Source organism: Chaetomium fimeti, assembly GCF_033439085.1.
Source record: "Chaetomium fimeti strain CBS 168.71 chromosome Unknown B0H64scaffold_5, whole genome shotgun sequence".
NCBI classification, from domain to species: domain Eukaryota; kingdom Fungi; phylum Ascomycota; class Sordariomycetes; order Sordariales; family Chaetomiaceae; genus Chaetomium; species Chaetomium fimeti.
The window spans coordinates 2,397,044-2,422,513 of record NW_026944333.1 but is presented as its reverse complement, the minus strand read 5'-3'; the positions used below and the strand labels follow the sequence as shown (position 1 = coordinate 2,422,513).

At 56.9% G+C, this 25,470-nt stretch overlaps 13 protein-coding genes across 13 annotated transcripts; 6 read left to right on the top strand and 7 right to left on the bottom strand.

Annotated features, from left to right (window-relative positions):
- Positions 1–513: 513 nt before the first annotated feature.
- Positions 514–1,337, top strand: B0H64DRAFT_375370 (uncharacterized protein; the record flags this gene model as incomplete). The annotated part of the gene is made up of 6 exons (XM_062802412.1): positions 514–524; positions 654–679; positions 831–880; positions 1,041–1,166; positions 1,198–1,284; positions 1,317–1,337. 6 exons carry the CDS (start codon positions 514–516, stop codon positions 1,335–1,337), a joined length of 321 nt encoding a protein of 106 aa, XP_062658110.1.
- A 67-nt stretch (positions 1,338–1,404) lies between these two features.
- B0H64DRAFT_401076 (uncharacterized protein) lies at positions 1,405–3,032 on the bottom strand. The gene is made up of 3 exons (XM_062804126.1): positions 2,293–3,032; positions 2,035–2,218; positions 1,405–1,964 (listed from the first exon to the last, which is right to left on the bottom strand). The coding sequence occupies exons 1-3, from the start codon at positions 2,628–2,630 to the stop codon at positions 1,452–1,454; spliced, it is 1,035 nt and encodes a 344-aa protein (XP_062658109.1). The 5' UTR covers positions 2,631–3,032; the 3' UTR covers positions 1,405–1,451.
- Positions 3,033–3,066: 34 nt separating this feature from the next.
- Positions 3,067–5,003, top strand: B0H64DRAFT_401075 (glycosyltransferase family 32 protein). Its single transcript, XM_062804125.1, has 2 exons — positions 3,067–4,039; positions 4,213–5,003. The coding sequence occupies exons 1-2, from the start codon at positions 3,531–3,533 to the stop codon at positions 4,916–4,918; spliced, it is 1,215 nt and encodes a 404-aa protein (XP_062658108.1). The 5' UTR covers positions 3,067–3,530; the 3' UTR covers positions 4,919–5,003.
- Positions 5,004–5,981: 978 nt separating this feature from the next.
- On the bottom strand, positions 5,982–7,602 carry B0H64DRAFT_190784 (uncharacterized protein). The gene is made up of 3 exons (XM_062799072.1): positions 7,266–7,602; positions 6,269–7,090; positions 5,982–6,211 (listed from the first exon to the last, which is right to left on the bottom strand). Exons 1-3 carry the CDS (start codon positions 7,266–7,268, stop codon positions 6,089–6,091), a joined length of 948 nt encoding a protein of 315 aa, XP_062658107.1. The 5' UTR covers positions 7,269–7,602; the 3' UTR covers positions 5,982–6,088.
- A 656-nt stretch (positions 7,603–8,258) lies between these two features.
- Positions 8,259–11,323, bottom strand: B0H64DRAFT_325524 (uncharacterized protein; the record flags this gene model as incomplete). The annotated part of the gene is made up of 3 exons (XM_062800702.1): positions 8,259–9,218; positions 9,280–9,439; positions 9,993–11,323. The coding sequence occupies 3 exons, from the start codon at positions 11,321–11,323 to the stop codon at positions 8,259–8,261; spliced, it is 2,451 nt and encodes an 816-aa protein (XP_062658106.1).
- A 291-nt stretch (positions 11,324–11,614) lies between these two features.
- Positions 11,615–13,035, top strand: B0H64DRAFT_401069 (ketose-bisphosphate aldolase). Its single transcript, XM_062804124.1, has one exon. The coding sequence runs from the start codon at positions 12,106–12,108 to the stop codon at positions 12,970–12,972; it is 867 nt and encodes a 288-aa protein (XP_062658105.1). The 5' UTR covers positions 11,615–12,105; the 3' UTR covers positions 12,973–13,035.
- Positions 13,036–13,187: 152 nt separating this feature from the next.
- B0H64DRAFT_401068 (Dak1 domain-containing protein) lies at positions 13,188–15,449 on the bottom strand. Its single transcript, XM_062804123.1, has one exon. The coding sequence runs from the start codon at positions 15,162–15,164 to the stop codon at positions 13,380–13,382; it is 1,785 nt and encodes a 594-aa protein (XP_062658104.1). The 5' UTR covers positions 15,165–15,449; the 3' UTR covers positions 13,188–13,379.
- Positions 15,450–15,629: 180 nt separating this feature from the next.
- B0H64DRAFT_401066 (Ribose/galactose isomerase-like protein) lies at positions 15,630–16,420 on the top strand. The gene is made up of 2 exons (XM_062804122.1): positions 15,630–15,777; positions 15,858–16,420. The coding sequence occupies exons 1-2, from the start codon at positions 15,670–15,672 to the stop codon at positions 16,314–16,316; spliced, it is 567 nt and encodes a 188-aa protein (XP_062658103.1). The 5' UTR covers positions 15,630–15,669; the 3' UTR covers positions 16,317–16,420.
- Positions 16,421–17,035: 615 nt separating this feature from the next.
- On the top strand, positions 17,036–17,950 carry B0H64DRAFT_375361 (Triosephosphate isomerase-like protein; the record flags this gene model as incomplete). The annotated part of the gene is made up of 1 exon (XM_062802411.1): positions 17,036–17,950. One exon carries the CDS (start codon positions 17,036–17,038, stop codon positions 17,948–17,950), a length of 915 nt encoding a protein of 304 aa, XP_062658102.1.
- Positions 17,951–18,079: 129 nt separating this feature from the next.
- Positions 18,080–19,280, top strand: B0H64DRAFT_190751 (uncharacterized protein). Its single transcript, XM_062799071.1, has 2 exons — positions 18,080–18,773; positions 18,829–19,280. Exons 1-2 carry the CDS (start codon positions 18,357–18,359, stop codon positions 19,045–19,047), a joined length of 636 nt encoding a protein of 211 aa, XP_062658101.1. The 5' UTR covers positions 18,080–18,356; the 3' UTR covers positions 19,048–19,280.
- B0H64DRAFT_190662 (uncharacterized protein) lies at positions 19,077–20,796 on the bottom strand. The gene is made up of 4 exons (XM_062799070.1): positions 20,056–20,796; positions 19,857–19,968; positions 19,629–19,804; positions 19,077–19,576 (listed from the first exon to the last, which is right to left on the bottom strand). Exons 1-4 carry the CDS (start codon positions 20,523–20,525, stop codon positions 19,357–19,359), a joined length of 978 nt encoding a protein of 325 aa, XP_062658100.1. The 5' UTR covers positions 20,526–20,796; the 3' UTR covers positions 19,077–19,356.
- A 379-nt stretch (positions 20,797–21,175) lies between these two features.
- Positions 21,176–22,795, bottom strand: B0H64DRAFT_443651 (uncharacterized protein; the record flags this gene model as incomplete). Its single annotated transcript, XM_062806728.1, has 2 exons — positions 21,176–21,861; positions 21,922–22,795. The coding sequence occupies 2 exons, from the start codon at positions 22,793–22,795 to the stop codon at positions 21,176–21,178; spliced, it is 1,560 nt and encodes a 519-aa protein (XP_062658099.1).
- Positions 22,796–23,328: 533 nt separating this feature from the next.
- Positions 23,329–24,292, bottom strand: B0H64DRAFT_401058 (uncharacterized protein). Its single transcript, XM_062804121.1, has 2 exons — positions 24,261–24,292; positions 23,329–24,197 (listed from the first exon to the last, which is right to left on the bottom strand). The coding sequence occupies exon 2, from the start codon at positions 24,093–24,095 to the stop codon at positions 23,607–23,609; it is 489 nt and encodes a 162-aa protein (XP_062658098.1). The 5' UTR covers positions 24,096–24,197; positions 24,261–24,292; the 3' UTR covers positions 23,329–23,606.
- Positions 24,293–25,470: the final 1,178 nt, after the last annotated feature.

Sequence of the window (25,470 nt, the reverse complement as noted above, 5' to 3'; positions counted from 1 at the left end):
CCCTCGCACTTGGTCCATTATTTCGAGTGTCCACATCGCGGCCAAACTGTCCTCGTTATCTCCCAGGATTCTGCGAAGAACGCGTTCATTGGGTGCATGCCAGTCCCACCGTGGGCTCTTGATGCCGAAAGAAGCATCATACGTTCTGATTCTTCTGGACCTCAGGTTGTGGAGGTTGTGGTTGTGCACGATGTACCCTCCACTAATGATAAAGTTACGCTTTTGTGACATTATCATTGTGACTGTTGTTTATTGCCAGTGGCTCCCTGTTAATACCAGTTTCAATGGTCTTCAGTGGAATCGGAGATTGCGCTCGGTAAAGGAGCACGGGAAGGTGAGAGTGGTATGTACCCAGAGATGTTTAACTTGTTAAAGAAGATGGGGACCGGTAGCCCTTTTATTCGGACGGATCCTGGAACTAGAATTACAGTCCCTTTATTTAGTACTGTACACGTCCAATGGGCTTCTCCCAGGGATATCATAGTATTTCCCAGAAACCTGTTCATCTTCACCATGTTTATGATGTGTGTTTGGGGTGGGTGCGCAATGTGCGACTACCTAAATTACGGTTGGCAGTTTCACACTCCCGCTAGACATGTGACGTGGTTTACCATTTGCTCTTTCCTCCGAGCCTAGTGATCTAACAACAATAGATCCACAATCAAGCCACGGCATGGAAGTGAGTTAGTAGTTTCAAGTTCTTTGTGTGTTAGTGCACCTGATTTAGGACATCCCCTCCTTGCCTAAATTACAAGTCTACCAGGTCTCTGTCCCCGACTACTAGCAGGAGCGCTCAACCCTTGAAAACCCACCTTCTTCTTGCACCCAAGACATTATCCAGCTTTCCAATATTGGTTCTCGCATTCTAGATTTACGCAGCGTAAGTTCCAGTCCCCTCAAATCCGGCTATCAAGAGACTAGAAAGGAGCATCGGAACCCTGCCAATTGACATAATAATAAGCCGCCATAGCACTCCATAATAATTAGAAAACAAATGCCCCTAGACAACGTCGTCGACAACATGACGATCAACATGCCAGATAGCGCCCCTCCAGGAGATAGTGGAGAGTCAACGCCCGAATCTGACGCCATATGCCGACTTTTACCGCAATGTACACCAGCACCCCGAAGTTTCTGGAATGGAGGAAGAAACGGCCAGGAAAGTGGTAATGCATCTGATACGTCTGGGGTTCACAGTCCACTCGGGTATCGGCGGCCACGGCGTTGTCGGTGTATTCGGGAATCCAACATCAGAAGGCTTCCCTCCGCGTGCAGTTCCACGCTGTGAGTTACATCCATCTACCTCCACTTTATAGCATGTTACACCGCAATACTAATAATAATCCACATTAATGTCAGAAAATCAGAACCCCTTCCACCCGACGTCCAGCCACCCCCCTCCCCCCCAAAAAAAAGACCAACCAACAAAAGCCCCACGCTCCATCCATCCATCACCCAGCCATCTCCCACGCCAGCCTCGCCCCCGGCCGCGGATCCGGCGCCTCCAGCATCTGCGGCCGACTGCCCCCGTCGAGTTGGTGCAGGTCCTTCAGCCCAGTAGGCGGAGGTGGAAGTAAACTCGTCGTGTCACTCCGAGCGGGACTCGTGATGCCGGCACTACTGCTGCTAATACCGGAACCCCGAGCCTTGCGCCGCCGGTGCTGGCGGAACAGGATGGCGGCGATGGCGAGGAGCACGACGGCGCCGACGGACCCCAGCGCGAGGCCCACTATGGCCGCGGTCGGTAGGCCGCTGGCGCTGCTGCTGCTGCTGCTGCCGTTGCGGGCGGTTGGTGGTGGGGTTTGGTTGGCGGGTGTGTTGCTGGTTGCGGTCGCGGGGAGGTTGGTTTGGGTGTTGGGGGGCGGCGTCGTTGTGCTCTTCGGGTTGGCCGGGTTGTCGGGGTTGGTTGTGCTTCCGGGGTTGGTCGGAGTGGTGTGAGTGCTGGTTGGAAGCCCCGTAGCCACCTACAAACACACACGGTCCTCCTGTTAGTGTCCATGGGAGAGAGAAGTTGGTCCGGGACAGTGAACTTACCGAAAGCAGCTTGATTCCCCAAGCTTCGTAGCCGTTGTGCTGATCGGGCGTGAATGTGATTGGCTCTTCGACTGATTGTGCGAGGTGCGTTAGCACGCCCGTCCAGACCGCCCCTGGTGTTGCTGTTCCGTGGCAGCCGTACTCGTTGTTTTGGCACATGAACGAGTAGGCGTTATTGGTGACGCTGCGAATGTGAGCCTCCTGAACGTGGTTTTGGGCAAATTCACAGCCGTAGCGAGTATGAGATGGACGACGAACCTTGGGCAACAAGTCACTAGACTGGCGGGCTTTCCGCTGATATCGGGTATGCCAGTAGCACAGGCGCGCGTGTAGCCCGCAGGGCAGCCGCCGTCGGTCAGGTAAGGGACGTTGAGAGTGGTTGATGGGGGCCAGCAGTCGCCTTTCGGCAAGAGGTCGCTCGCCGGCCAGAGGTCTGTTTTAAACGGCGTGGGCGTTGCGAACAGATGCATGAAATATGCGCCGGTCCCGCTCGGAAACACCACCCGGTACAGGTTCGTCGATGCAAAGCACGATGCTGGGGCCGTCCATGTTGTTGGAATGCGTGCCAGCGTTTCGATATTTGTATATGTGGCCATGGTCGACCCGAGGCTGGACAGTATACGCTACCTACCTACTTACATAGAAATTTTGATCACGGGAAGAAGAGAGCAGGTAGACTAGAGGTCAGCACCGAAGGGGGCATCTTCAAAACTTCAACCTCATTTTAAGTTGAGACTGAGCGTAAGCTGGCGGCCCTTTTGGTCAATTTCATTATGTCCAAGTTCCTGCATGGTTGTTTGGCAGGAGAGGAATGAGGATAATTACGGCCATGCGATAGCGCGGCGTAGTGGCCTCCCGACATTCGATACGGCGAGGCATGCGTTCTATTCGCCAATGCCTCCTTGACATTTGCGCCAGCCGCCTGTATTCCCCCAGAGGCGCCCCTGATATGGGGGCCATGTGGATTTGATAATCCGCCACCGAGGTTGAGATAGGGGCCGCCTTAAAATAAAATGACGTTAAGAGTCCAGAGACACCGTCATTGAGGATGAAGTGGGTTAGGTTAGCCTGCCTCGCCTGCCCATCCTAAATCCATGCTTTCACGCGCTCCACAGTATGTATTCGGACAGAGTCAGGTAGGAACTCAAAGAAGTTAGATCGTCTGACTGTCTCACTGTCAGACAGCCCCAGAACCACTGAGCCCCACGGCCCCCACCCTCTGGCTGGCCTCTCGTTGGTGCAATGTTTCTGGGGCCGCTAATCCTAACTGCTTCCAGAACAAAGAGCAGGATCTCGTATAGATTGCGATTCCTTCCACAGGTTTAGCGGGCCAGTCAGTGGATTCCCAGTCAGCCCCCTCCTGGCTTCGTCACCTCCTCCAAAGCTTAATTTCTGAACTACTTGTAACTGGGAATCCCCTTTCTCCACCAGCCAAGCAACTTCCCGATGATAACCCACCGCGTCGGCGTCGCGAATTGCTTCTTTTCGCCCCCATCATGGCCCAACAAAATGAGCTAGTCGCGAGCTCCTCTTGGCCGGCGCAGTTTCTCCACTATGTCTCGCGACGCCGCCAGAGGTTCTACGGCGTCATCGCCGTCGCGCTGGTGATGCTCGCCGCCGCCACCTTCATCTACGGGGGGTTCGCGACCGGCATCGATTTTGGTTCCTACGTGCCGCGCCCGAAAGCCGCCCTGCCACCGGCGCATAACGACGGCGCGGCCGGCACAGTGGTCCCGACCGGGGCGCACGGCGGGGATGCGGTCCAGACGCAGATCCCCACGGCGCCGGTAACCCAGACGCAGACGCAGACGGGCGACGACGCCGGCCACCCGGCGCAGACACAGACGCAGACGCCGCCCGTGGCCGTCCAGCCCGGCATCCCCGCCAAGATCTGGCAGATCCTGCTGCCCAAGAGCTCGAGCAAGTCCAAGGAGAGCTTCGTCGCGGACCCCCAGATCCTCTCCGACACGCCGACCTGGCTGGCCATGAACACCGACTACGTCTAGTAAGCACACCCTTACCTTGGCCCCCCCGACGCGGCCCGGCCCGCGCGGCGAACAACCAACAAGCCGGCGCGTGGCCAACTGCATGCATAGCAACAAGCAAACAAGCCACGCGCGCGGCGCCCCCCCAATCATTACCGAACCAACCAAACTAACCAACCCGCGAAACCAACAGCACGCTAGTGGGCCAAAAGGGCGGCGACGAGTTCGTGCGCAAGCACTTCGGGACGGACCAGCGGATCGTGGACGCGTACACGGGGATGCCCAACGTGGGGATGAAGTCGGACCTGCTGCGGTACCTGATCCTGTCGGCCGAGGGCGGCGTGTACACCGACACCGACACGGTGGCGCTCCGCCCCATCGACGAGTGGGTGCCCGAGGGGGTGCGCGACAAGGCCGCCGTGGTGGTGGGCATCGAGTGGGACCGGCGGGACGGCCCCGGCTGGACCGACATCTCGCACTGGGTGCAGTTCTGCCAGTGGACGATTGCAGCCGCGCCGGGCCACCCGGTCTTCGGCAAGATGGTGGAGCGCATCCTGGCGTCGCTCGACGACCTGGCCGCCGCGCACGGCGTGCCCTTCGGCCAGCTCGCCAAGCTGGACAGCTTCGAGGTCATGAACTCGACGGGCCCGGCCGCCTGGACCGACGTGGTCTTTGCCCAGCTGCAGGAGTACGACCCGTCGCTGACGGACACCAAGGATCTGTCCTACATGGACGAGCCGAAGCTGATCGGCGACATCCTCGTGCTGAGCATCGACGGCTTCGGCATGGGCCAGCCGCACTCCAAGAGCACCAACGATGGGACCGTTCCCGAGGATGCCTTGGTGAGGCACCTGTTCAAGGGCGCGTGGAGAGGCGACAAACGGAAACGCAGGATATAAACATGTTTGGGTTGGAGAAGTTTAATGATAGACTTGTATTATTGACATTTTATTTCGGCAGCTGTGGGGCGCCGGGGGTGTTCGGGTTCTTGGAAGGGGCAGGGATGTAAATAGGGGGACGGGGGTTGAGGTTGGATGATATGATATGTAGCTGATGAGTGTAATTTCTCGTTTTAGATGGGACGGGGAGAGGTTGGAAGTGGTTGTCATGAAAGCGGAAAGCAAGTCAAAACTGAAAGCTGGGTTTTCCATTTATCTGGATGGCCTTGCAGACGGCCCTCTTCGAGCCGGCAGTACTCGTCCACGTGCTCATCGAATCTTTGGTATATTCCAGAGGGGCAGGCAAGAAAGGCGCAGCTCAAGGCAGGTAACGTCCTGAGCGGTGCGGCCGGGTGACAATTCTCTAGGTCGAGACCGCGACCTCAATGCAGAGCGGGGGGGAATGGAAAGGCAGAAACCAGTGATGCAACGCAACTACATGCCATTTGTTGCAACGTCCTGTAAGCCAAATATAACGCCGGTAGAACGGGGTATGTTAAATAAGTAGAAACAGGGCCGAGTATATGTGAAATGTGTATTCAGTGAAATGGTTCGCTGCCCTCGGAAGCTCAATCAAGCTTCAACGAGGGAGCGAGGTAGTGCGGGGAGCAAAAAGGGCCGCTAATCCGTGAAGGCTCAAGAGAGGCTTGGTGGTGGCCAAATTCTGGCGCCGCCGGTTCAAGTTTCGAAGCCTGTGGCGCCTGTTGCATAGAATCGTCAAACGACCATGGCTGCAAGTAACCAGGCAACGCGGGCATTGTAGGCGACCGAATCATGGTCTTGCTCACCCGTCTGCTGCCGGTAGCCGCGATGTAGCCTGGAAGCACGGCGTGCTTTAATGGTGGTAACGAACCGCGAGAGAATGTTTGCCTTCCTCTCTCCTTCGGGGAGGGGGTCATGTATGTCCTCATCGAGCATCTCATAGCGGAAGCCGGGGCCTGTGACAAGCCTGGTGTTTCGCAGAGCCGAAGCCAGCCGGTCTCGTCTACGGGTGCGGGGCAGGGACAAAAGAGGCGCGGTTTCCGTTGGACTGGAACAGGCTGAGCCGCCGATAGGAATATAGTTGGTGTCTCCAGTTGCCGATGAGGATGATCCGAGTGGCTGATCGTCCAGCAATGGTGACCAGCGGTTCTAGCGGCTGAACACCAAGGCGTTGATGACATGGCCCTGTTTCCAGCCTTGAGTCATGAGGGGGGAGCCATCCTGGAGAATCTTCCCCATGTAGGCGATCCGTATCTTCTTGTTGGATTGGAGCTTGGAGTAGAATTGTCAGCACGAGAAGCTCCTGTAGCTGGCGGGAAGTGGGCATACCTTTGCTTTCTCTGCAATAGCCCTGGCAATGCGCCGAACAGAGTCTTGCTCGCTTACCACAACGCTAACATCCCGAGACCCGTCACTGAGTCTTGCCCTGATGGTGATCTGATCCCTGATATCCACAACGGCCTTGCCTTTCTCCTCGCGCCGTCGCTCAACTTCGTCGTCGCCGTACTCTCGTTCCGTCTCCTCGCCAGCTGCCAAGTCGGCCTTAGCATCGTCCAGGTCCTCGGTTGAAGTCGGGCTCCGTAGCAAATTGGAGGGGTCTGCCACGATTTGGTGTGACAGCTGGTAGTAGTTTCCAAAGGCATCATATGCTCCGTTGTACAAGTCTCCAGTGGGAAGCGTAATGTCGGCCGCATCAATGATGCTTTGCGCGGTTGCCAGAGCTACCACGGGGTCCTCTTCGCTTGGACCTCCATCCTCGCTCGCCCGTCGGTGCTGCTCATTCCGCGCGACCTCGTCGGCGGCCCAGAGGACTTCAAGCGCGGCACGCAGAGTCTGCCATATCTCCTCTCTGCCGGTAACCCGCGTGTCGAAGAACTCGATCCTCTCCCTCCGCAGGGCCGCAGGGGTCCATTGCCGGTCGCGACTGACCCATTCGTGTCGCCGCAGGGGTTTGTTAATGTGTTGGTTCAGTGGTTGATGGGATCGCCTCCGCCGGCGCTGGGAGCCCGACGGGAGAGATTCGTCGACTCCGGTTTGCGAGCTGGATGCGCCGGCTGTTTGGGTAGCCTCGTTGATCGCTCGACCGGAGCCAGTGGCGGCGCCGCCTGGGTAAGGCGAGTTTGGACCGCCGTCTCGGGAAAGACAACAACCCTGAGCATAGTTAGTATCATGAGTAGGGTCGGGGGCTAGGTAGGGTGTTGGTCGAGGGAAGAGGGGCCGGAATGGGAAAATAGCAAGAAGCGAGCTGAAGAAGGAACGGTCGCTGTGGCAGTGGTGACACAAAATTCGAGATCGACGACCAATCTCAAAAAAAGAGGTATCATACCATTGTGTTCGATCTACCGCGATGCCGGTATCGTGCTCGATTTCGCACACGTTTGGCCGCTCGATCCAGCCGCTTGAATAACTAGTTCATGACGGCAGCAGGTCCGGGGAATTTTTGGAGAAGCTGGGTATCGCAGCCTCTCTGGTCGGTTGCAGAAAAGTTGCGTCACTCAGGTCGCGGTGGCTTGCGACTTGAAACTTGCGTGTTCCTCCAGCGCACCACTCTGTGCTGAGATTACCGTTGTTTTTAAATGCAGCGTTACCTGCCCCAACGATAAGAGCTGAGCGAGTGTGTGGAAGAAGGATGATGTTTGTCACTTCTGGAGCTGTGTTGCGCAGGAACCCCACTGGCGGTTCGATGGTCAGTGGGTTCGTGGCCCGGTAGGTCTCCGCTTGGTTTGTCTTGGCCAGACCGCCCCGGCCGCTGTGGGGTCGGGTCAGATGGATCCTGGCCGCTCGGCGACGATGCCGAAAGTTCTTGGGCGAGCTGAAGCAGAAGGGACCTCACCCGGTTGACCACACGAGCCACGTTGAGTAACTCTCAGTTATATCACCCTCGTCTGAACTGATGAGGGGATTGTGGTTTCCGGCAAAGGTTTAGTTAGGCATTGAACAACTCTGTGGAGACCGAGAATAGGGAATTTCGGTGCTTCGCAGGGGTTGTGTAAAACGCATGAGAGAAACACCGACAAACACGAGCCCGGGCCGCCAAGAAAGGCCGAGGCCAACGATGGGGGGCAATACCGCTAAGGAAAATGAGGAAATTATACGAACAAGCAGCACAACGTGGGCATGTTGGCGGGATCTACGAAGTAGATCTGTACGAATATATTCGTAACCTTCTCCAACTGTGACTCGTTATCACTCCCAAGACACGATTCGCTCCTCCACGCATACATGCAGGATGCACACAACTGTACATATGTTTCGGGACCTCGTCGTGCAGAGCACCCCACTCGTAATCCATGCAGCCCAGCAATGCATCCCGCCACCATCACCACAAGAACCCTCGACAGCGTTTGGTCCCGCACTTGCACTTCGTCATATCCTTAATTTTTGACGGGTCGTGCGCGTCGCTATCCATCTCCTCCAGCCCGTCGACGTAGTCGAACGTTAGCTCTTCTCCCTCAGGTATATCCCGAATCGCGAACAACGCCAAGTCGTGGATGTGCTTGTCTGCATGATCGCCAACCCGCGCAAAGATGCGCATGTTTGGATCACAGCTGTGGTTGATGAACCGCGTCGGTCCACTCATCCACTCCCCGTCCACCTCGAGCGGCGCTCCAGCCAGGAGTGGGTCTAGGGAATCCGGGTCCGAAAACTTGTCGAGCGCGAAGAGGTAGACATCTTTACGCCGGGAGATAGTTGAGTCTGCGCGGCGCCTGTCGGCCTCCTCGCTCGGGATGATCTCGCCGAGGTACCTGTCGATGAATTGCCCTTCCTTGATGTTGACGGGGCATTTAACACCCCACCCTCGATCCTCAGTCCGGAAAATCTGCAGCGGTACCGTTCTGCCCCGCTCTACCACCCTGTTGGGGCATTCGAGAGAGCAGTTACAACCGTCGTGGCACTCGTAGATGGGCTCGCGGCTCATGAGGATCCTACTCCTCAATAAGCCCGCCTTAGGTCCACTCGAATGGTAGGCAAACCGTTTCCGTCGCGGCCGAGTGGTCGAGTCATCGTATTCGTCCTCGTCGCTATCCGGGGCCATTTCATCGAGACACTGACATGTGTCGTACATGCAGTGCTCATCGTCCGTGCAGTTGCATCCCGTGCGGAAGGAATCTTCGGCCACGGGGACATCATCAGCGATGATGGAATGGTCGATAAAACGGAAGTTGGGGTTCACAACTTCGTCGTCCTCCTCGTTAATTATAGTTATTGGGGTGGTTTTGTGTGTTGCGAAAGATCGGATTTGGCACCAGGTGCAGCTTTTCTCCTCGTCTGGGTTCGACTGACGGGTGATATTAGCTACCTCTCCACAACTGCAGATCAAATGTGCTCTCCTACTGTACCTCGGGTAGCCCGTGTGTGAAAAAATGGGAACGCATAGCAGCTTCCATTTTCAGGACTGATAGTTCGCGATGTGAGATCCGAATACTGTGTATTGGGGCAAGTTGGGAGCCCGAGCAACGCGTCGCGACTGTGGAAACGCGACTGTGGTGGGGGTTGGCTCTTAAATCTTTAATTGAATCGGTGGGGGCCATGGAGAAGAATGGGGTCGACACGGTCGATATGTGGGGCGATGAGAATCGCTCCCCAAAGAAATCATTCTCGGCTTTGGGCTCTTTCCAAAAAGAGGTCAGGTACGAAGGTTGCGGCCAAAAGTGAACCCCCAGACCCAGGTTGCCCGTGGTCCGTGCTCACTGTGCGCCTTGCACGTGCAAGGCCTGAAGCTCCAGTGCGCTGCTCGCTAAAGGTTTAGAGGCGAGCACCCTGAAGGCTAGCGCATCTCACGCTAAGCTGGCTCTCAATTAGCGAATAGAAAATACAGTATGGATAATTTCAAAGCCTTTATTGGCACGTTGCTGACTCAGCCAAGGTACTTGTTGGTGGGTGTTCACTTTTGGCCCCAACCTTCGTACGAAATAACTACTTAAACAGCACAATAATCCTATTGAGAGAGAGAGACGATCAAGCTTGCTTTTTAAACTCAATAACCGGTATCGGTTTCTATTTCTTGAGGAGATACGGGAAAATACATGCCGCCTATTGCGAAGACGTTTACCTGGCCCAGACATTTACCGCCGCATTAACTGAAAGTTGGTATGTCCCGGATTGCAAGGCTTCGCGGAAAACGTCCAACGCCCGCGCCCCCAATAATAACGGAACCTTGATCCTCCCGGCCTCTTCCACTGCCGTTTGCAGCTTCGCCGCGACATCGTTGAGACTCAGCTCGCCGTCCGCCGCCGTCGAGAGTTTGGACTCGGCGCCCGCACGAAGCGCGTTGATGAACCCGGGGCCATACTGCTTCAACATCGTGCTCGATCCCGCTGCGTTGGCGCACAGGTCAAGCACTTGGTCGAGATCGAGGCCCACGAAGTTAGCAAACGCGAGAGACTCTCCAGCAGCGCAGAGGTTGATCGCCTTCAGGAGGTCAACCACCAACGCGAGCTTCTCCTCGTCTGTCTTGCCGGAGCTCTCTGTCGTCTCGTTCCTCTCCGCCTCGGTATACAATCGCAACAGGCTGCTGTCGTCATCCTGCCCGTACCCCTTGTCAACCGCCTGTTGGTAGCCCTCCTCGGCCTTGCCCGTCATCGGGACCCGGAACCCACTCCTCTGCGCCTCGGCCGTGATAATCTTGGTATCCTTGACGATGATGTTCACCGCGCTCGCTATGGGCTGGAACTGGGTCAGCATCCTCGGGGTGCGGTGCTCAAACATCCAGTTCCACGCCTCCGAGGCCAGCACCGCCTGCTGCGCCTTGGCCAGGTCCAGTCCCAGCCGCTCCGCGAAACCCATCGCCTCGCTCGCGGCCAGGATCTGACACGCTGCCAGCACCTGATGCACCATCTTCATGTTGCTCCCAGCGCCCACGCCTCCCCTCACGATGTACAGCTTCGCGGGGTCCGCCATCTCGGCCAGCAGCGGGCGGGCCTTCTCCAGCGCGGCGTCGGACATGCCCGCCATGATGGAGAGCGTCCCGTCGGCGGCGCGCGCCGCGCCGCCCGACACGGGGCTGTCGACCAGCAGGATGTCGTCGCGGCCGATGCTGCGCAGCTGCTTGTCCAGCGACTGGACGTACTCGCAGGGGACGGTGGAGCAGAGGAGGAGCGCGGCGCCCTTGGGCAGGGCCGGCACGGCGGCCTCGGGCCCGTCCAGGAGGACCGCCTGGGCTTGCTGCGCCGTGGCGACCATGCACACGCAAAAGTCCTTGCCGGCCACCGCAGCGGCCGGGGTCGTGGCCGTGAGCCCGCCGGCGGCCGCGAAGCGCTCGAGGGTCGGCCCCCACACGTCAAAGCCTGTTACCGCGTAGCCCTGCTTGACGAGGTTCGTGGCCATGCCGAAGCCCATGGCACCGAGGCCGATGAAGGCAATGGGAGTCTTGGAGTCGGCCATGGTCGTGTAAGTGTGTTGCTTCTCGGTGTGGTGACAAGTCGAAGTGGTCGTGAGATTGGTGGGATAAACGGGAGCCCCTGAAAGCAGCAAACAACATTCTACTCTTGATTAACCAGTTTGTCAAGGTCTACGGATATCTATCCACGGGACCAACACAAGTCGAGTGAGCGCATGGCCACGGTCAACCGGCAGCAGGTCAGCCCGCAGACCTCACCTCGCCACAGGTAATGCCGAAGCCGGCGGCCGGCCGGGTGAAGTCAAAAGCGGGCTCTCGATCCTTGAATGCCAACCCTCCCCGCTTCCCAAATTCCATCGCGCCTCGAGCTGGTGATGCCCCTCCACGGAGGAGGGCCAATGATGACGTTACCTGGACACCCCACCGAGCCACTCAGTGCCACTCCCGTATTCCGGCTAAAGTCTCGCGCATCAACATCCCGCCTCGCATCTTGGCGCGCGATTTGGACGAACCTGGATTGGGCAAGCCGAAGGGGCATCTTTTGACCTCAGTGACATATGCCGCCCCTTTGCGATGTGTGAGAATCTGTTTGCATCTGAGGTATTAACTGAGCGTAGCAGTCAGCGACGAATCGGAAAATCTTAACCACGAGTTGTCTTCTCTCATCGCGGTTGGTTGAGCTGTATTTTCGTATACTACACACTGCACATTAACGAACTCTGTTGCTCGCTATCAAACATCACATTCACCATCTAGTCAAGGACCCAATCACTCCATCACAAGCACCACCACAATTTCCAGCAAGTCAACCCCCACCACCGCCACAATGGTCCGCCCACCCTTCGCCCAGAACCGCACGATGTCGATTCTCAACAACGCCAAGGCCGGCGGCTACGCGGTGCCGGCCATGTGCTGCTACAACATCGAGTCCATCATCGCGACGGTGCGGGCGGCGGAGGCGGCGCGGTCGCCGGCCATGGTGCTGCTCTTCCCCTGGGCGATCGAGTACGCGGGCGACGCGCTGGTGAAGGCGGCGGCGGAGGCGGCGCACTCGGCGTCGGTGCCCGTGTCGCTGCACCTGGACCACTGCCAGACGCCCGAGCTGGTGCGGCGCGCGGCCGACATCGAGGACGGCTTCGACAGCATCATGTGCGACATGAGCCACTACGAGAAGGAGGAGAACCTCAAGCTGACCGCCGAGCTGGTGAAATACTGCCACGCCCGCGGCATCGCCGCCGAGGCCGAGCCCGGCCGCATCGAGGGCGGCGAGGACGGCGTCGCCGAGACCGCCGATCTCGAGGGCCTGCTGACCACCCCCGAGGAGGCTGAGGAGTTTGTCGCCACCGGCATTGACATGCTTGCCCCCGCATTCGGGAACGTGCACGGCGAGTATGGCCCGCGGGGTATCCAGCTCGAGTACGAGCGGCTGCAGGCGATCAACGAGAAGGTCGGGGAGCGGGTGCGGCTCGTGCTGCACGGCGCGGACCCCTTTGATCAAGAGATCTTCAACAAGTGCATGGCTGGCGGCGTGACCAAGATCAACATCAACAAGGGCATGAACAACCACTATGCGCAGGTGCAGGACGAGATGAAGGGGAAGCCGTTGACCCGCGTCATCGAGGCGGGCACCGACGCTATGCAGAAGGCTATTGAGCGGTACGCCGTGTGGCTTGGGAGCGCTGGGAAAGCCTAGGGTTGTAAATATTGCCTTGTATGTACCTAGTTAGACGACTTAAAAGTTCATTGATTCAAACCACCTGGTATCTTTTGAATGAAGGCTAAGGATAATCTATGATGAATTCCACATAAAGGGGACTTGTAATCTTTTTCTCACATCACACGAATTCTTTGGGTTTTCTTTTCTTTTCTTTTCTTCCTTTTTTTTTTTTTTTTTTCAAATCAGAAGGTGGCCATCAACACGCTCAATCAACCTCGGTGAACCGGAAATATCAAAATGATATCCGGGAGCTCTGGATTCTACACATCAAGTTCTATGCGTGCTTTGCAACTCAACGCTCCATTTAAAAATTATACGCGATTACCGGCTAAAATACAATACAACGGTGCAAACCTTTTCAAGTTTCCAATCATACATCCCCGTCACATGTATGCGAGCAGACCCCGAATTACCACCATGGCACCCCACGCGCCGGGATCGGGAGGGAGCTCCTTCCCTTCCGTACCCGCGCCGACGTAAGTCGCTCTTCCCAGTCTCGGCTTGAGCGTCTTGGTCCCCTCGGCACCCCTCACGGCGGCCGCGACGCCTTCCTGAAAACTCTGCGTCGCCTGCATGGCCTCGGCAAACGGGATGATGGTATCCATCACGGTGCGGTCGCCCACCTTGGCCGGCGTGTAGTGCGCGAGGTGGCGCACCGCAATCATCAGCGCCTTGGACCACACCGCCACGGCGCCGCCCTCGGTCTGGGCGAGCGCGATGTTCTCCTGCGCCGCCGTCCGTAGCGACACGAAGAAGATGCCCAGGATCCCGCCCAGCGTCCCGCCCATCTTGCCCTCGAGGATGTCCTCCAGCTCGGTGAGCACCTCGACCACGGACCCCTTGGCGGTGATGCCCTTGGTGTTGATGGCGTCGAGGAGCGCCTTCGCGCCCGTCTCGAGCGTGAGCCCGCAGTCGCCGTCGCCCATGACGGTGTCCCATTTTGTGAGGTCCGGCTCCGCCTTGATCAGGTCCTCGGCGGCGCCGCGCAGCATCCTTTCCAGCAGCGCGGGGTCGACCTTGAGGTCTCGTGTGTCGTCGATGGTCTTCTTGGCCTCGGGCGGTGGCTGGACGAGTTGGTCTGCCCTCGCGCGCCGTCCTGGTTCGTTCTGACACCCGGCAACGGCCTCCCAGGCGGTATCTGTTTTGACGTCAAAGAAGCCTTTGATTTGTTCGACGGAATACGGGGTGTTGGCAGCGATGCCGGAGAGGTTGATGACGGAGACCGAAAAGGCCGGGGCGTTGAGCGACGTCTCCAGGCAGCCTGAGTACACCCTGACCGGTTGCATGTTCCAGTCGTTGAGTAATTGTTGGAGAAGCTCGTCGACCAGCCCACCAAGCTCAAGATTCGACATGCCGCCAAAGTTGCTGACGAGCAGCGCTGTCTCGTCCCCGGGCTTGAAGTTGACGTAGCCCCGCTCCGGATCGGTTTCGTCCAGGCAATACGTGAGGATCTCATTCACGAGCCCCTCCGCGGTGGGAGCTGGCGAGAGCTTTCTGTATCCGGGCTCGTTATGCGGCCCCGTTCCAATCTCCACCTCGTTCTCCGCCAGCGTACCGTGCTCGGTCCGCCCCGGGACGTGGCAGTGGTCGAGGGTCGCAGCGATGCTGACGATCTGGCCGTTCATGGCGGTGCCGAGATCGTAGAGCTCGTCAAGTGACGCTCCCTGGGTGGCCGCCGCGCCGAGGACTTTAAGCACGCCGATCTGGCCGGCAAGACCGCGCCGACCGACCAATGACCCTCCCTTCTTGCCGATGGAGACGTCATCGCCGCAGATCAGCATGCGGCATGCCTTGCCCTTGGCCTTTGTCTTCTCGGCTGCGAGGCCGAAGTGCAGGCAATCGCCCGTGTAATTGGTGATGACGAGCAGAGTACCCTGGTCCGACGGGACGGCCTCGACCGCCGCTAGGATCTGCTTTGTACTCGGCGAGGCGAACACATCACCTGCCACGGACGCCGCGAGCATGTTGGTGCCTACGTATCCCGACCATCCTGGCTCGTGGCCGGAGCCGCCGCCGCTGATGATGCTGACATTGGTGGGTGGTGAGGTGGGATCGAAGACGACTCGGTTGGTCTCGTCGAGGTTGAGGCGCGGGTTACTGGCGACGATTCCGCGGAGGGCTTTGGGCACGAGGCCGTCGAGTGTGGAAAAGAGATGTCGGTTCGACATGTTAAACGAGAGTATGGATGTGTGTGTGTGTGTGTGTGTTGACCGAGATCGAGCCCGTGGAGGGGGAGGACGAGAGGGATGATAAACAGGAGGACGGTGCCGAGGAGGAGGATCACGAGGAGTCACGAGGAGGATGTCACGAGGACGGCTGCAGGAGAAGCTCCGAGCGATGTCCGGCTGTGGCGCACGCAGGGTGAGGTGGTGAGGAATGAGATCAGCGTTGATGTTCTGGAACCCCCAAATCCGTGATGCGGTGTACCTCTAGTTAAGGTGTTAAGCAACGACAGTGACACACTTGCCGGGGAGGGCGGGGCCGGCTTTGCCAATGGTTGCACCGAGAGGGGCAGTGCATGATGGTCTCGATCTGTCTATCACGAATATCCGGCTGGCACCCTGACGATTCCTGGGCTCGCCGGAATACCTGGAAGGGAAAGGCGCGTTGGATAAATGCTCAATCTCCCACCATGCCATTTAAACTCGCACCCATGGCATTTTGTTCTCTCCCATGTTCACAGCCAAGCCCGTCTCTGTCGCAAGCCCGTCTTTGTCTGGACCATCAACGAACACCTCAACAATGAGCTCACCAAAGTGGCGTATCGCTGTCGGCTGCGATGTGAGTTCTGTGCTGTCCCTTTGTCGGCTGTCAGCAGTCCGACCTCGCTCCTTACTCGCTGCTAACCACTCCGTTTCCAGGATGCCGGCCTCAGCTACAAGAACAAGATCAAGGCGGACTTTGAAGCGGATGACCGCGTCGAGTTCGTGACTGATGTCGGCGCGAACGACAAGACGGCCTACCCGCACGTCGCCGCGGCGGCCGCTAAACTGGTCGCCTCAGGAAAGTGCGACCGGGCTCTCCTGATCTGCGGAACGGGACTCGGGGTGGCCATCTCGGCCAACAAGATCAAGGGCATCCGGGCCGTCACGGCACATGACAGCTTTTCGGTGGAGCGGGCGGTGCTCAGCAACAACGCGCAGGTGCTTTGCATGGGGGAGCGGGTGGTGGGGCTGGAGTTAGCTCGGCGGCTGGCCAAAGAATGGTTGGGGTACGTGTTCGACGAGAGCAGCCCAAGCGCTGCCAAGGTCGCGGCCATTCATCAGTATGAGGAGGGGGAGGGGGGCTTGTCGGGCCATGAGGAGGTGAAGGGATGTTGAGAGAGAACGGGAACAAGTCCCGTGACGCCATACAAATTTCACTTCCCGGCACTGCTAGATTCGTTATGTAGATCTTTCACTTTCAAGAAAGTTTTGTCAAGTCACGGGCTTCCTTCCAGCGACTTTCGCAGCTGTGCAGAGTGAGGGCTGCTGACATGTTGCTTCCCAAAAGGGAAAGCCGAGACGGCTGCAGTGGCAACCCGAACTCTCGGGCTCTGGGCTCCATCTCTCCCGGCTTGCTTCTCTGATATTTGCGGTCGAGACCACGATTGAGATCCACTTTCTCTCCACTTGTTCTTTCGTGTGACCGTTCTCGACCGCCATCTTTTTTCGAACCCCGCGAATTGGGGACCATCGTGCAAAGGAATTGGGGTTGGGTGGGGCAGGAGACACGGGAGCTCAGGGACAGCAAACCTGGAACGTGCGCCAAGTGATACGGCCACACCTTCAGGGTTGCACGCACACGTCAGAACAACGTCAGTCACGATCATGCATTCATTGAGTTATGAAATGTACATACCTAAGGTACTCGTACATGGTAAAATTCCATGAGCTGACACACATTGCACACAACGTACCCTAACCCCCTTCCCCCTTCTTCCCATCAACACAACGTGACAACACAAATCAACCCAACCTCAATTCCAACCAACAACCCTCAACATTCCAAACCAACAACCCTCAACATCCCAAACCAACAAAACCCAAGTCACCCAACCATGCCTCCCTCCCCACCCCCAGGGGCAACCACCCGGCCCCTATCCGGCCACCGCCCGCTCCTAGGCGTCTCAACCAAGATGTACTTCAGCCACGCGCGCACCACAGCCTTCACCACCACCCTCCTCAAACTCCTCACCTCCACCCCACAAGCCGCCACAGTGCTCTCCACGCTCGACGCCTTCCTCATCCCGGACTTTGTCTCCTTGCCCGCCGTCCTCGCCGCCGTCGACACCTCCCTCACCACGCGGGGCGGGCGCGTGCGCGTCGGCGCGCAGGACTGTGCCGCGAGTGATTTTGGCGCCTTTACCGGTGAGGTGTCGCCCGCGGTGCTGCGGGAGGTCGGGTGTGGGATGGTGGAGCTGGGCCATGCGGAGCGGAGGGCGCTGTTTGGGGAGACGGATGCGGGGGTGAGGGAGAAGGTGGGGGCGGTGGTCAGGAATGGGATGGTGCCGCTTGTTTGTGTGGGGGAGAAGGAGGTGGGTGGTGACGGGAGGGTTGGGGATGGGGATGGGGAGGGTGGTGGTGGTAATGATGGTGGTGGTGACGGTGGGGAGGGCGGTGTGCGTGTCGCTGCGGAGGAGGTCGCTCGGCAGGTGGCCGCCGTGTTGGAGGGGTTGGACCCGGAGGCGGAAGTCATCTTGGCGTATGAGCCCGTTTGGGCTATCGGGGCGCCCGAACCGGCCTCCGCGACGCATGTGAAAGGGGTGGTGAGGCGGATTAGGGAGAGTGAGGTTGTCAAGGGGAGGAGGGGACTGACGAGGATTGTGTACGGTGGTGCGGCCAAACCGGGGTTATGGGAGCAGCTGGGAGGGGAGGTAGATGGGCTATTCTTGGGGCGGTTCGCGCATCAGCCGGAGCAGTTCGTGAAGATGCTTTATGAGGTTGCGGGGGTGCCTTACGAGGGTTCGTCATGATATATATTGCCAAGTTAGGCAGCTTAGGCTGCACTCAGCGCAAGGCTGTGAAGATAAATTTCAGCACGGCGATCTCATGACCCGACACTCGTCGGAGCAAAAGCTCACCTTGTTCTGAAACGCCGGGCCAAGAGATAGCGCTTGCCTCGTTTCAATCGCCTTGCGCGCACTGGCTTTTTATCCCTGGCGTCGCTCAGCCGCACACCACTGCCCTCATCGCGCATCTCCGATACCTCACCGCTCTGCGCATATTTAAGAGCGCCTGAGGTACCATCTATGACCTCTTCAGAATACGAATACGATCGCGCCATTGAATTCAACATCTCACCAACCAGACGATCAACCACCACCTGAACAAACTCGACCCTGATTTACCGAAACTCGACACATCTTCAGCTTCAAGAGAATGAAGGACGTCCTGGTGCAAAAGCCGGAAGCGATAAAGGTGACCAAGACACAGGCAGTGGGGGACGAATGCTTCTCGCCGTCAGCCAATACCAAAGAACTGCCCTTTTTCAAAACCGTTGGCGGGTTAAAGCCATCACATCGTCGTCGGTCCTGCGGGGATCTTATCTCGTCGACTTCTACATATCTGAATAAACTCCGTGATACGGTCTTCATCCCGGCGCTCAGTATATATTCCTTCGCTCAGAGTCAGCTGACGAAGCGTGCGGCCACCGTTACCAAGTTTGCCGGTCTCGCGGGCTTTGCCATCGCCTGTGTTGCCCTGTGGTCGACACTATCCGCCATGGAGGACGGCCGAAGGGCTTTGGCACTGGCCCAGTGGACAGCGAGGAAAGACTTCTTGGGGTATTGCCAATCGGTGCGACAAGACAACTTATCTTAACCATTTTACAGACGTGCTAACCGGTTTCTAGGTCAACTACACCGCCGCTGGTTGTGAGAAAGCGACGAAGACTTCCCTCAGCCCGCCGCCGATATTCGTCGCCAGTGACACGCCAGTAATAACAATACTAGGCTGCACTGATGTCTCTTTCGGCCTCCCCGTCAAGGATCACGCGCAAATACCGACTGCCGGGCTGTACGGGATCATCGAGTTCGCCGACCTCTTGCCTCCCCCGCTTCCAATCGCCTAGCGGGGTCCTTTCCTTGATGTATTGTGCATAGTTGGGCGACGGGTCATTGTGGAGTTGGGTGATTTTGGTAGATTTTCGGGGCGTTAAGGTGCAGCTTGCAACGGTTGCTTGGGTGGACGGACTGATCAGGGGGCGGATGGTGATGGACACGGATGACGGAAGCAAGGAAAGGACCTCTTTTTTATTCACCAGTTGTTTTCGCAGGGTCTCTAGTATTCCCATTTAATAGATCAACTTCAGGTCCTCAAGACATAATAAACCAGACAAAAATACGATCACCGTTTATAGACCTCGAGTCCCACTTTCACCCTAACTGCTCCGCAACTTCTTCTTCGGCCGCAGCTCGCCGGCATAGTTGCGGAAGAACTCGTCCGGCTCTGTCGGGTGTTGGCCCGTGACGTCATGGAACGCCGTCGTCGAGATGTAGTTAGTCTTACCCTCGCGTACCAGGCTATAGTAGTTGAGGATGTACTCCTTTTCCGAGTCGTCGAGGTCGGTCTGTGACTTGAGAACTCGCTTGGCCTCGCGTCTGGAACCAGTTAGTATGGCGTCTGCGAGAAGAATAAGGAGGCTGGGCTTACTCGGAGATATTCTCAAACTCCATGGTCTGACCCAGGGCCTTGCTGGCCGATTCGGCGAGTTCCTTGCCCGAACAGAGCATAGGGCCGGTGAGGACCATCATCTGGCCGCGATGCCGGTCGTCGAACCCGTGCGGGCCCTTGCCCGTGAGGACGTGGGCGGCCACAAGAGAGACGTCCTGTCAAGTCAAACTTAGAAAGGAAAGGCATCATGACCAGGATGTGACTTACACCAAGCGCAATAGGAGCAAACTTGTGATTCTCGCCGATCGGAAGCGGCAGCAGGCCTTCGTTGCGAGCCTGTTCGGAGTAGAGGAGGAGGTTCTCGGCATAAAAGCCAGCCCTATCACAATCACACGGTCAATAACACCCCCAACTGAAACCGACCTCCAACCCTCCCACACAAGCAAGCAAGCAAGCCACAACTAACCGAATCACACAAGGCGAATGCCCCAACGCGCTCCCGGGATCCCCCTTCGCACTCAACACCACGCTCTCCAGATCCACAAACTCGCGCAGCCGCGGCTGCCCATCCCGCTCCGCATAGTCACACCCGGCCGCACTGATCAGCAACACATTCGCGACCCCGGCCTTCTTGGCCGCGCTCGCCAGCTCCAGCGCCACGTCCAGCTTGTCGGCGCGCGCCGGCGGCACCAGGCAGAGCGTGTCGCAGCCGGCCTCCTGCAGCGCCGCGGCCACGTCGCGCTCCCGGCCGGGTCGGTGAGCTACCACCACGGCGCCGAGCGCCTGCAGCTCTTTGGCTTTCGCTGAGGACGGGTCTAGTGTGAGTGCTGTGAGGCTGGTGAGCTGCTGCTTGAACTTGTCGTCGGTTAGGAGTAGCTCGGCGATGAGGAAGCCGGTTTGGCCGTCGGCGGAGGTGATGCAGATGTTGCGGGTCATGTCGGGTGGTTGTTAGTGGTTAGTGGCGGTGGTGGTGGTGGTGGTGTGTTTGGCTGGGTGAGTTATTGGTGTGACTGTGTAAGTGAAGTTGATGGAGTGAAATGATGAGGGATGGTAGTGTTGAAGAATAGCTTTTGAAGACTTTGAGGTCCTCAGTTTTGGAGAACAGTGCAAACTCTCCTCCATGAAGTCATCATTCCAGGTTGGTCGTGGTTTGGTTGTACGGCGTTCTAATTACATCATGACTCTCCGGTGTTACAGGGAGGTCCTTCACCATGGACCATGGCTGGTTCCGCCAGACGTCTTAACCCAACCCAGTCAGGTATTTCCCCCTTGGTCACTAACACGTAAATAATCAATTATTATCCTCTGAGCCAAGATCTCGGGATCGAACAAGTCACAGTTGCGGATAGACCCGCTAGCAACAATGCCATCATTCACGTATTAGCACCGCTGTTTCGTTGGGTCCGCAAGTTACTTAACCCCGAGCCTCACAGCCCATATAGGTAAGGTCCCTAGGTAGTGCCAAACGGAATTTGAAATGAGTCAGACAGGAAAATTATGGTGAACTCATCCTTCGTTGGTGCGATACGCGAGGTCGGCTGTCCCAAAATCTTCGCCTCAAAATTGCCATGCTGAGCCTTCCCCGTTCATCCCTCGAGCTCTTGCTTGACCACGATTACGCCTGCACCAGCCTCCGCCGATTGTTCCTCCTTCATCGTGTAGCCGTCTTCGGCGCTCATCGGCGCCTCTTGCCCGCCCCTGTGCACTTGTTGCTGCGTTCCATCGTAGTGAAGAAGTTCCAAAACGGGTCGTAGGTTGTAGAGGGTCTGGAGTTTGACCAAGACGCGGTCTGAATTGTAGTTTGTGCCGTCGGCACTTCCGGTCTTGAGGATGCCCGGAGAGACGACCAGGTCGACAACCGGCATGGTGCCTTCCATTGTGACTAGTGGCACGTCTTTGAAGAGTTCCATTGTCTCGGCGTCAAACGGGAATCCGAAACTTGGGGGTGTGACGAGAGGCAACTTGATTCGGGTAATGAACACCTGGAAGTCTGCTTTTGAAGCTCGAAAGATGCCGGCGAGGTGAGCGGCGTTCTGAACTATGTCCAGTAGGTCTTGCTGCATCCCCGGCAGAGCATCGCTTCGTGTAAAATACGTCGATGGTATAGCCAGCTCGAGTAGGGCGACCATTTCGCGTACTAATAAGGCGGTCGAGCTCGCTTCATCATGGTTTGAAAGCGCGGATATCAGGTCGGCCGATCGAACTCGCCAGTCATGAAACTTCTCAGCCGCAGCATCGCGGGAGGTTGGAGAATGAATGTTGGCGATCGTCTCTAGATATAAATTGTCATCAGCTCAGAATCACGAGTACGAATTCTACGTGACGCTCTTACCTCGGAACTGATCACACTGGATCCTAAACGCCTTGCCCACTTCCCCAGCCCAGAAAGAGGAATGAGAATCGAAGATGCGAAAGCACAGAAAGTGCCAGATCCAAGACTCTAGGGTGACTTGGTAGAGCATTGGAGCCTGTAAGGTCATGGCTGGCTGCGGTAGCCACGTGAATAATCTTTTCTGAGCAAGCAGATGTGCAGTGTGCCCGTCCAAGGGTTCCGGAAAGTATTCTGACACAAACTGTCGAATAGAGAAACCGAGCATCTTCCACTTGGTTTGAATTTCAGTGTCGGAGAGCTTCACACCTTTGGCAAAAGCCTTGTCCCTCAAGTCATCCAGTTCCTGCGCAAATTCGGCTCTCTGTTTTCGAATCTGACTCGCTTGCTCGGCGACCGTTTGGGACATCTCACGGTTTTCAGCCGTGAGTTCTTGAATCCGCTTCTTGCACTTGGTGTTTTCCGTGAGCAACGCGTTCACCCCAGTGTCTCTAGACACCTGGCTGTTTCCTGTGTTGCGAAACAGGTTTCTAGGAAACCAACCCGAATCTTGGTTGGTGGCGGCAGTCGGTTGGCGCATTTTGTCGATACTCTCCTTTGGACGGCCGCTTTTTTGCCCCATATCCTCGACTACCCGCCCAAGGTCGTCCAAGCCGCGACGCAGCGATGTCTTTGTTTCCATCAGCTCTTCGTTCTGCTCTCTGAGTATCTGGTTCTCTGCCTCCAGTCGCTCATTCTCGCCCTCTAGGATCTTGTTCCCACGGATACCGTCGGAAATTCGGCCGAGAAGTTCTTGCGTGCGCGGTGAACTTCCGTTCTCTTGCGAATTGAAACTCCGGGACAAATCAGGTCCGGCGTCGTGCCTAAAAGTAGTCATCGGCTCCGTTTTACTGCGGCCGTCGTAATGGCGTCTGTATTGGGCGCTTCCCTGCACTTCAGAATTGGTTCTTATCATCTCGACCGACGACTCACGCCTCTTCTGGCCATGGGGCGTTCTCGATCTGCCCCGGCGACGGCCGGGGCTTTCCATCGGTTGACGGTAAGGCATCTTGTCTCTTCAATAAACTGTTTCCGTAACCAATCGCGTTAGTTATGTGAGGGCGAGCGACGGGACAGACACATTGGAAGAAAATAGAGGGGGCGTTGAAGGAATGAATAATCGAGGCGCGTACTCACGTTCGGTAGTCGAGTTCGCCTCGTTCTCTTGCGAGGTTGCTTTACAGCTTTGGTCGGAGCCTCGGTTATGTTGCGCCAAAGGCCAATGAACATGGCACGATCCCAAAGGTTTCACTCGAACCCGAGAATCGGATGGCGGAAGAGGCGCTTCTTCGAGCTGGTTGAGTGGAAAGTGTAAATAGAATGTCCAAGTCCGTGGGGGGGTTTCGCCGGTGGCTACCGGTAAGGAAGGAACCGGGTCGTGCGTTTTGAGCAAAGTTAGAAGAAAATGACAGTCGATATAGAAGCGCCAAATCTTTCGGGAAGGTAATGGATGAGGATCTAATTAATCAGTCTCCGCGCTAGAACCGCAAGTCCAATTGTTCGGGAGTATAATGCAACCCCGAAATGGCGGCGAGGATACGGAGGTCGTAGTTGAGAGAGAATGGTAAGGATGACGGTCTTTATTCATTATCTACCTGGTACTACTGTAGACTTTACGCATGATAACACAGCTGCAAACCCAGCAGCCCCTAGACCTCCGCATGGCCATCGACGGAACCATGACCCCACAGGAACTCGACGTCTACAGGGGCGCCGCCGAACGAAGGGTCATCTTGCACTGCGGCCCGAATGGCGTCGAGGTTCGGACCGATCGGAGAGACGAAGTGAATGCCGCTGATTGCCAAATGTTTCCCGAAAGACGGATCATCGTCATCTTGTCCCCCAATGTAGATGCCGATGATTTTGCCCTCGTAATTGAAGACCAGACTGCCGGAGTCGCCTTTGCGACCAAAGGGATCGACAGAATAGCTCGACACATCGTGCGATCGGGTATACTGCGGAGGGGCGACGACAACCAAGCCCTTGCCCTTGATGATGACCTCGTCGCCGTAGTCAAATTCATAACGCATCCGAATGCTCGAGTGGATGCGATTGAGCTCCCCTCGGGTCTTTCCTGTCGATCGTCCGCATTTGAACACCGCGAGCGTATCTATGCCGTCCGGGTGGGGTATTCTCATTGTGGTCAGCTCGTCGAGTGATGCGATGCCGCCGTGCTCGTCGAGCTCTGTGGTATCGGGTTGACTATGCTGGAGATAACTAATACCATCAGGGCCAAGTGCCTAAATCCACGTTAGACAATTTCGCGGGGCGATCACTTGGGACGGGGAAGGGTCCTTTCTTACACTCGAGAGGTTGTTATAGGAATGCACCCGACCTGGAGCCAACTCGGCCAAACCCTAGTCAATAATCCAAGCATCCTCGGATGAGCCCACTCCAGACGTGCAGTAGACTCGGGCGAACTCGTTCTGGAAACCGAGGAGTTTCAGACGCCTGTCTTGGTACAGATGCAAGAAGTCTTCCTCTTGCTTGAGCAATTCCTTCCGCCGCTCGCTGGGCGCCTTGGCTTCCGTCTTAATCCTGAGAAGAGAACGGGCAATTCTCCGGTTAGTTTCCTTAATATGCTGCTCGATACCCGTCTTCTAGGCCTGTATCTCGCGCTCAGAAGGGCATACGACCGCGAGGTGCGGCAAGTTGGATGGCCGGATCGCAGCTTGATCCCCTGAACCAAGTTAGCAGGAGTGTTTACCTAGGTATGTACTTATGAGGGAAGCGGAAGGCGCCCTACTGCTCAGAACGTGGTGGCAAGTCAACGCCATGTATTTGAAGTGTGGTGCCGTACCAACGCGGAGGTACCCGCCCAGGGTCCCGGCCCGATCACAGTTCAAACGACCAACCAAAACACCAATTTGAGGCTTGTCGCAAAATGCTTCGTCAAACTCGAATCCTTTGCAGCCGCGCTCTGGTCCAAGCCAAGGTAACTTGTACCCGTGCGGTATGGCGTCGGCTTCAATGATCTCAATGGCGACATCGTGAAGGTCGGGAAAACGATAGACGGATTAAGCAGTCAGGTTGAGCTGCGTGACGGCCTCGTCCGAGGTCATTGTGTTCGGTCGAACTCCCACCAGGATGGTCGCAGGGCTCTCCTCTGGTCCCTGCATCGAATAACCGACACGGCAGACGGTGATGTAAGACCAATCCGCTGCCGAGAAGATGTTGTGCAAGTCATCTCGAATGCCCTGCGGGTCGAATAAGTCGACAATGGGATGGTCGTCAATTGCAGTCGCGATTCTCATGCATCGACCGCGCTCCGGGTTCTCAAGCCGCGGTAAACTATGGCAGATGCGCGCGAGAAAGTCACCTTTGCCGTCAGCCTCGGTTTGTAGAGATTCCATTTTCGTGGGGTTTCAAGTTGATGACAATCAAAGTGATCCGAGAGTGTTGCGTGAAGATCTAGGGGCAGCGGCGCTAGCGAGGAGAGAACCATTTTGTACCTACTCGGAGGTCTGATGACTCACCGAAACAATTCACTGATTACCTGGGTGTTATTCACCG

What these genes read in the sequence shown, in the direction of transcription:
- B0H64DRAFT_401076 (XM_062804126.1), bottom strand. Translation starts at nt 2,630, where the DNA reads ATGGCCACATATACAAATATCGAAACGCTGGCACGCATTCCAACAACA. An exon ending in CTAGTGACTTGTTGCCCAAG is followed by an intron (nt 2,219 to 2,292) that starts GTTCGTCGTCCA and finishes TCACATTCGCAG; the next exon opens with CGTCACCAATAACGCCTACT. An exon ending in GGGGAATCAAGCTGCTTTCG is followed by an intron (nt 1,965 to 2,034) that starts GTAAGTTCACTG and finishes GTGTGTTTGTAG; the next exon opens with GTGGCTACGGGGCTTCCAAC.
- B0H64DRAFT_401075 (XM_062804125.1), top strand. Translation starts at nt 3,531, where the DNA reads ATGGCCCAACAAAATGAGCTAGTCGCGAGCTCCTCTTGGCCGGCGCAG. An exon ending in ATGAACACCGACTACGTCTA is followed by an intron (nt 4,040 to 4,212) that starts GTAAGCACACCC and finishes CGAAACCAACAG; the next exon opens with CACGCTAGTGGGCCAAAAGG.
- B0H64DRAFT_190784 (XM_062799072.1), bottom strand. An exon ending in CTATTGCAGAGAAAGCAAAG is followed by an intron (nt 6,212 to 6,268) that starts GTATGCCCACTT and finishes TTCTACTCCAAG; the next exon opens with CTCCAATCCAACAAGAAGAT.
- B0H64DRAFT_401069 (XM_062804124.1), top strand. Translation starts at nt 12,106, where the DNA reads ATGGTCCGCCCACCCTTCGCCCAGAACCGCACGATGTCGATTCTCAAC.
- B0H64DRAFT_401068 (XM_062804123.1), bottom strand. Translation starts at nt 15,164, where the DNA reads ATGTCGAACCGACATCTCTTTTCCACACTCGACGGCCTCGTGCCCAAA.
- B0H64DRAFT_401066 (XM_062804122.1), top strand. Translation starts at nt 15,670, where the DNA reads ATGTTCACAGCCAAGCCCGTCTCTGTCGCAAGCCCGTCTTTGTCTGGA. An exon ending in GTATCGCTGTCGGCTGCGAT is followed by an intron (nt 15,778 to 15,857) that starts GTGAGTTCTGTG and finishes CTCCGTTTCCAG; the next exon opens with GATGCCGGCCTCAGCTACAA.
- B0H64DRAFT_190751 (XM_062799071.1), top strand. Translation starts at nt 18,357, where the DNA reads ATGAAGGACGTCCTGGTGCAAAAGCCGGAAGCGATAAAGGTGACCAAG. An exon ending in TCTTGGGGTATTGCCAATCG is followed by an intron (nt 18,774 to 18,828) that starts GTGCGACAAGAC and finishes ACCGGTTTCTAG; the next exon opens with GTCAACTACACCGCCGCTGG.
- B0H64DRAFT_190662 (XM_062799070.1), bottom strand. Translation starts at nt 20,525, where the DNA reads ATGACCCGCAACATCTGCATCACCTCCGCCGACGGCCAAACCGGCTTC. An exon ending in TTGCTCCTATTGCGCTTGGT is followed by an intron (nt 19,805 to 19,856) that starts GTAAGTCACATC and finishes TTGACTTGACAG; the next exon opens with GACGTCTCTCTTGTGGCCGC. An exon ending in GAGTTTGAGAATATCTCCGA is followed by an intron (nt 19,577 to 19,628) that starts GTAAGCCCAGCC and finishes AACTGGTTCCAG; the next exon opens with ACGCGAGGCCAAGCGAGTTC.
- B0H64DRAFT_401058 (XM_062804121.1), bottom strand. Translation starts at nt 24,095, where the DNA reads ATGAGAATACCCCACCCGGACGGCATAGATACGCTCGCGGTGTTCAAA.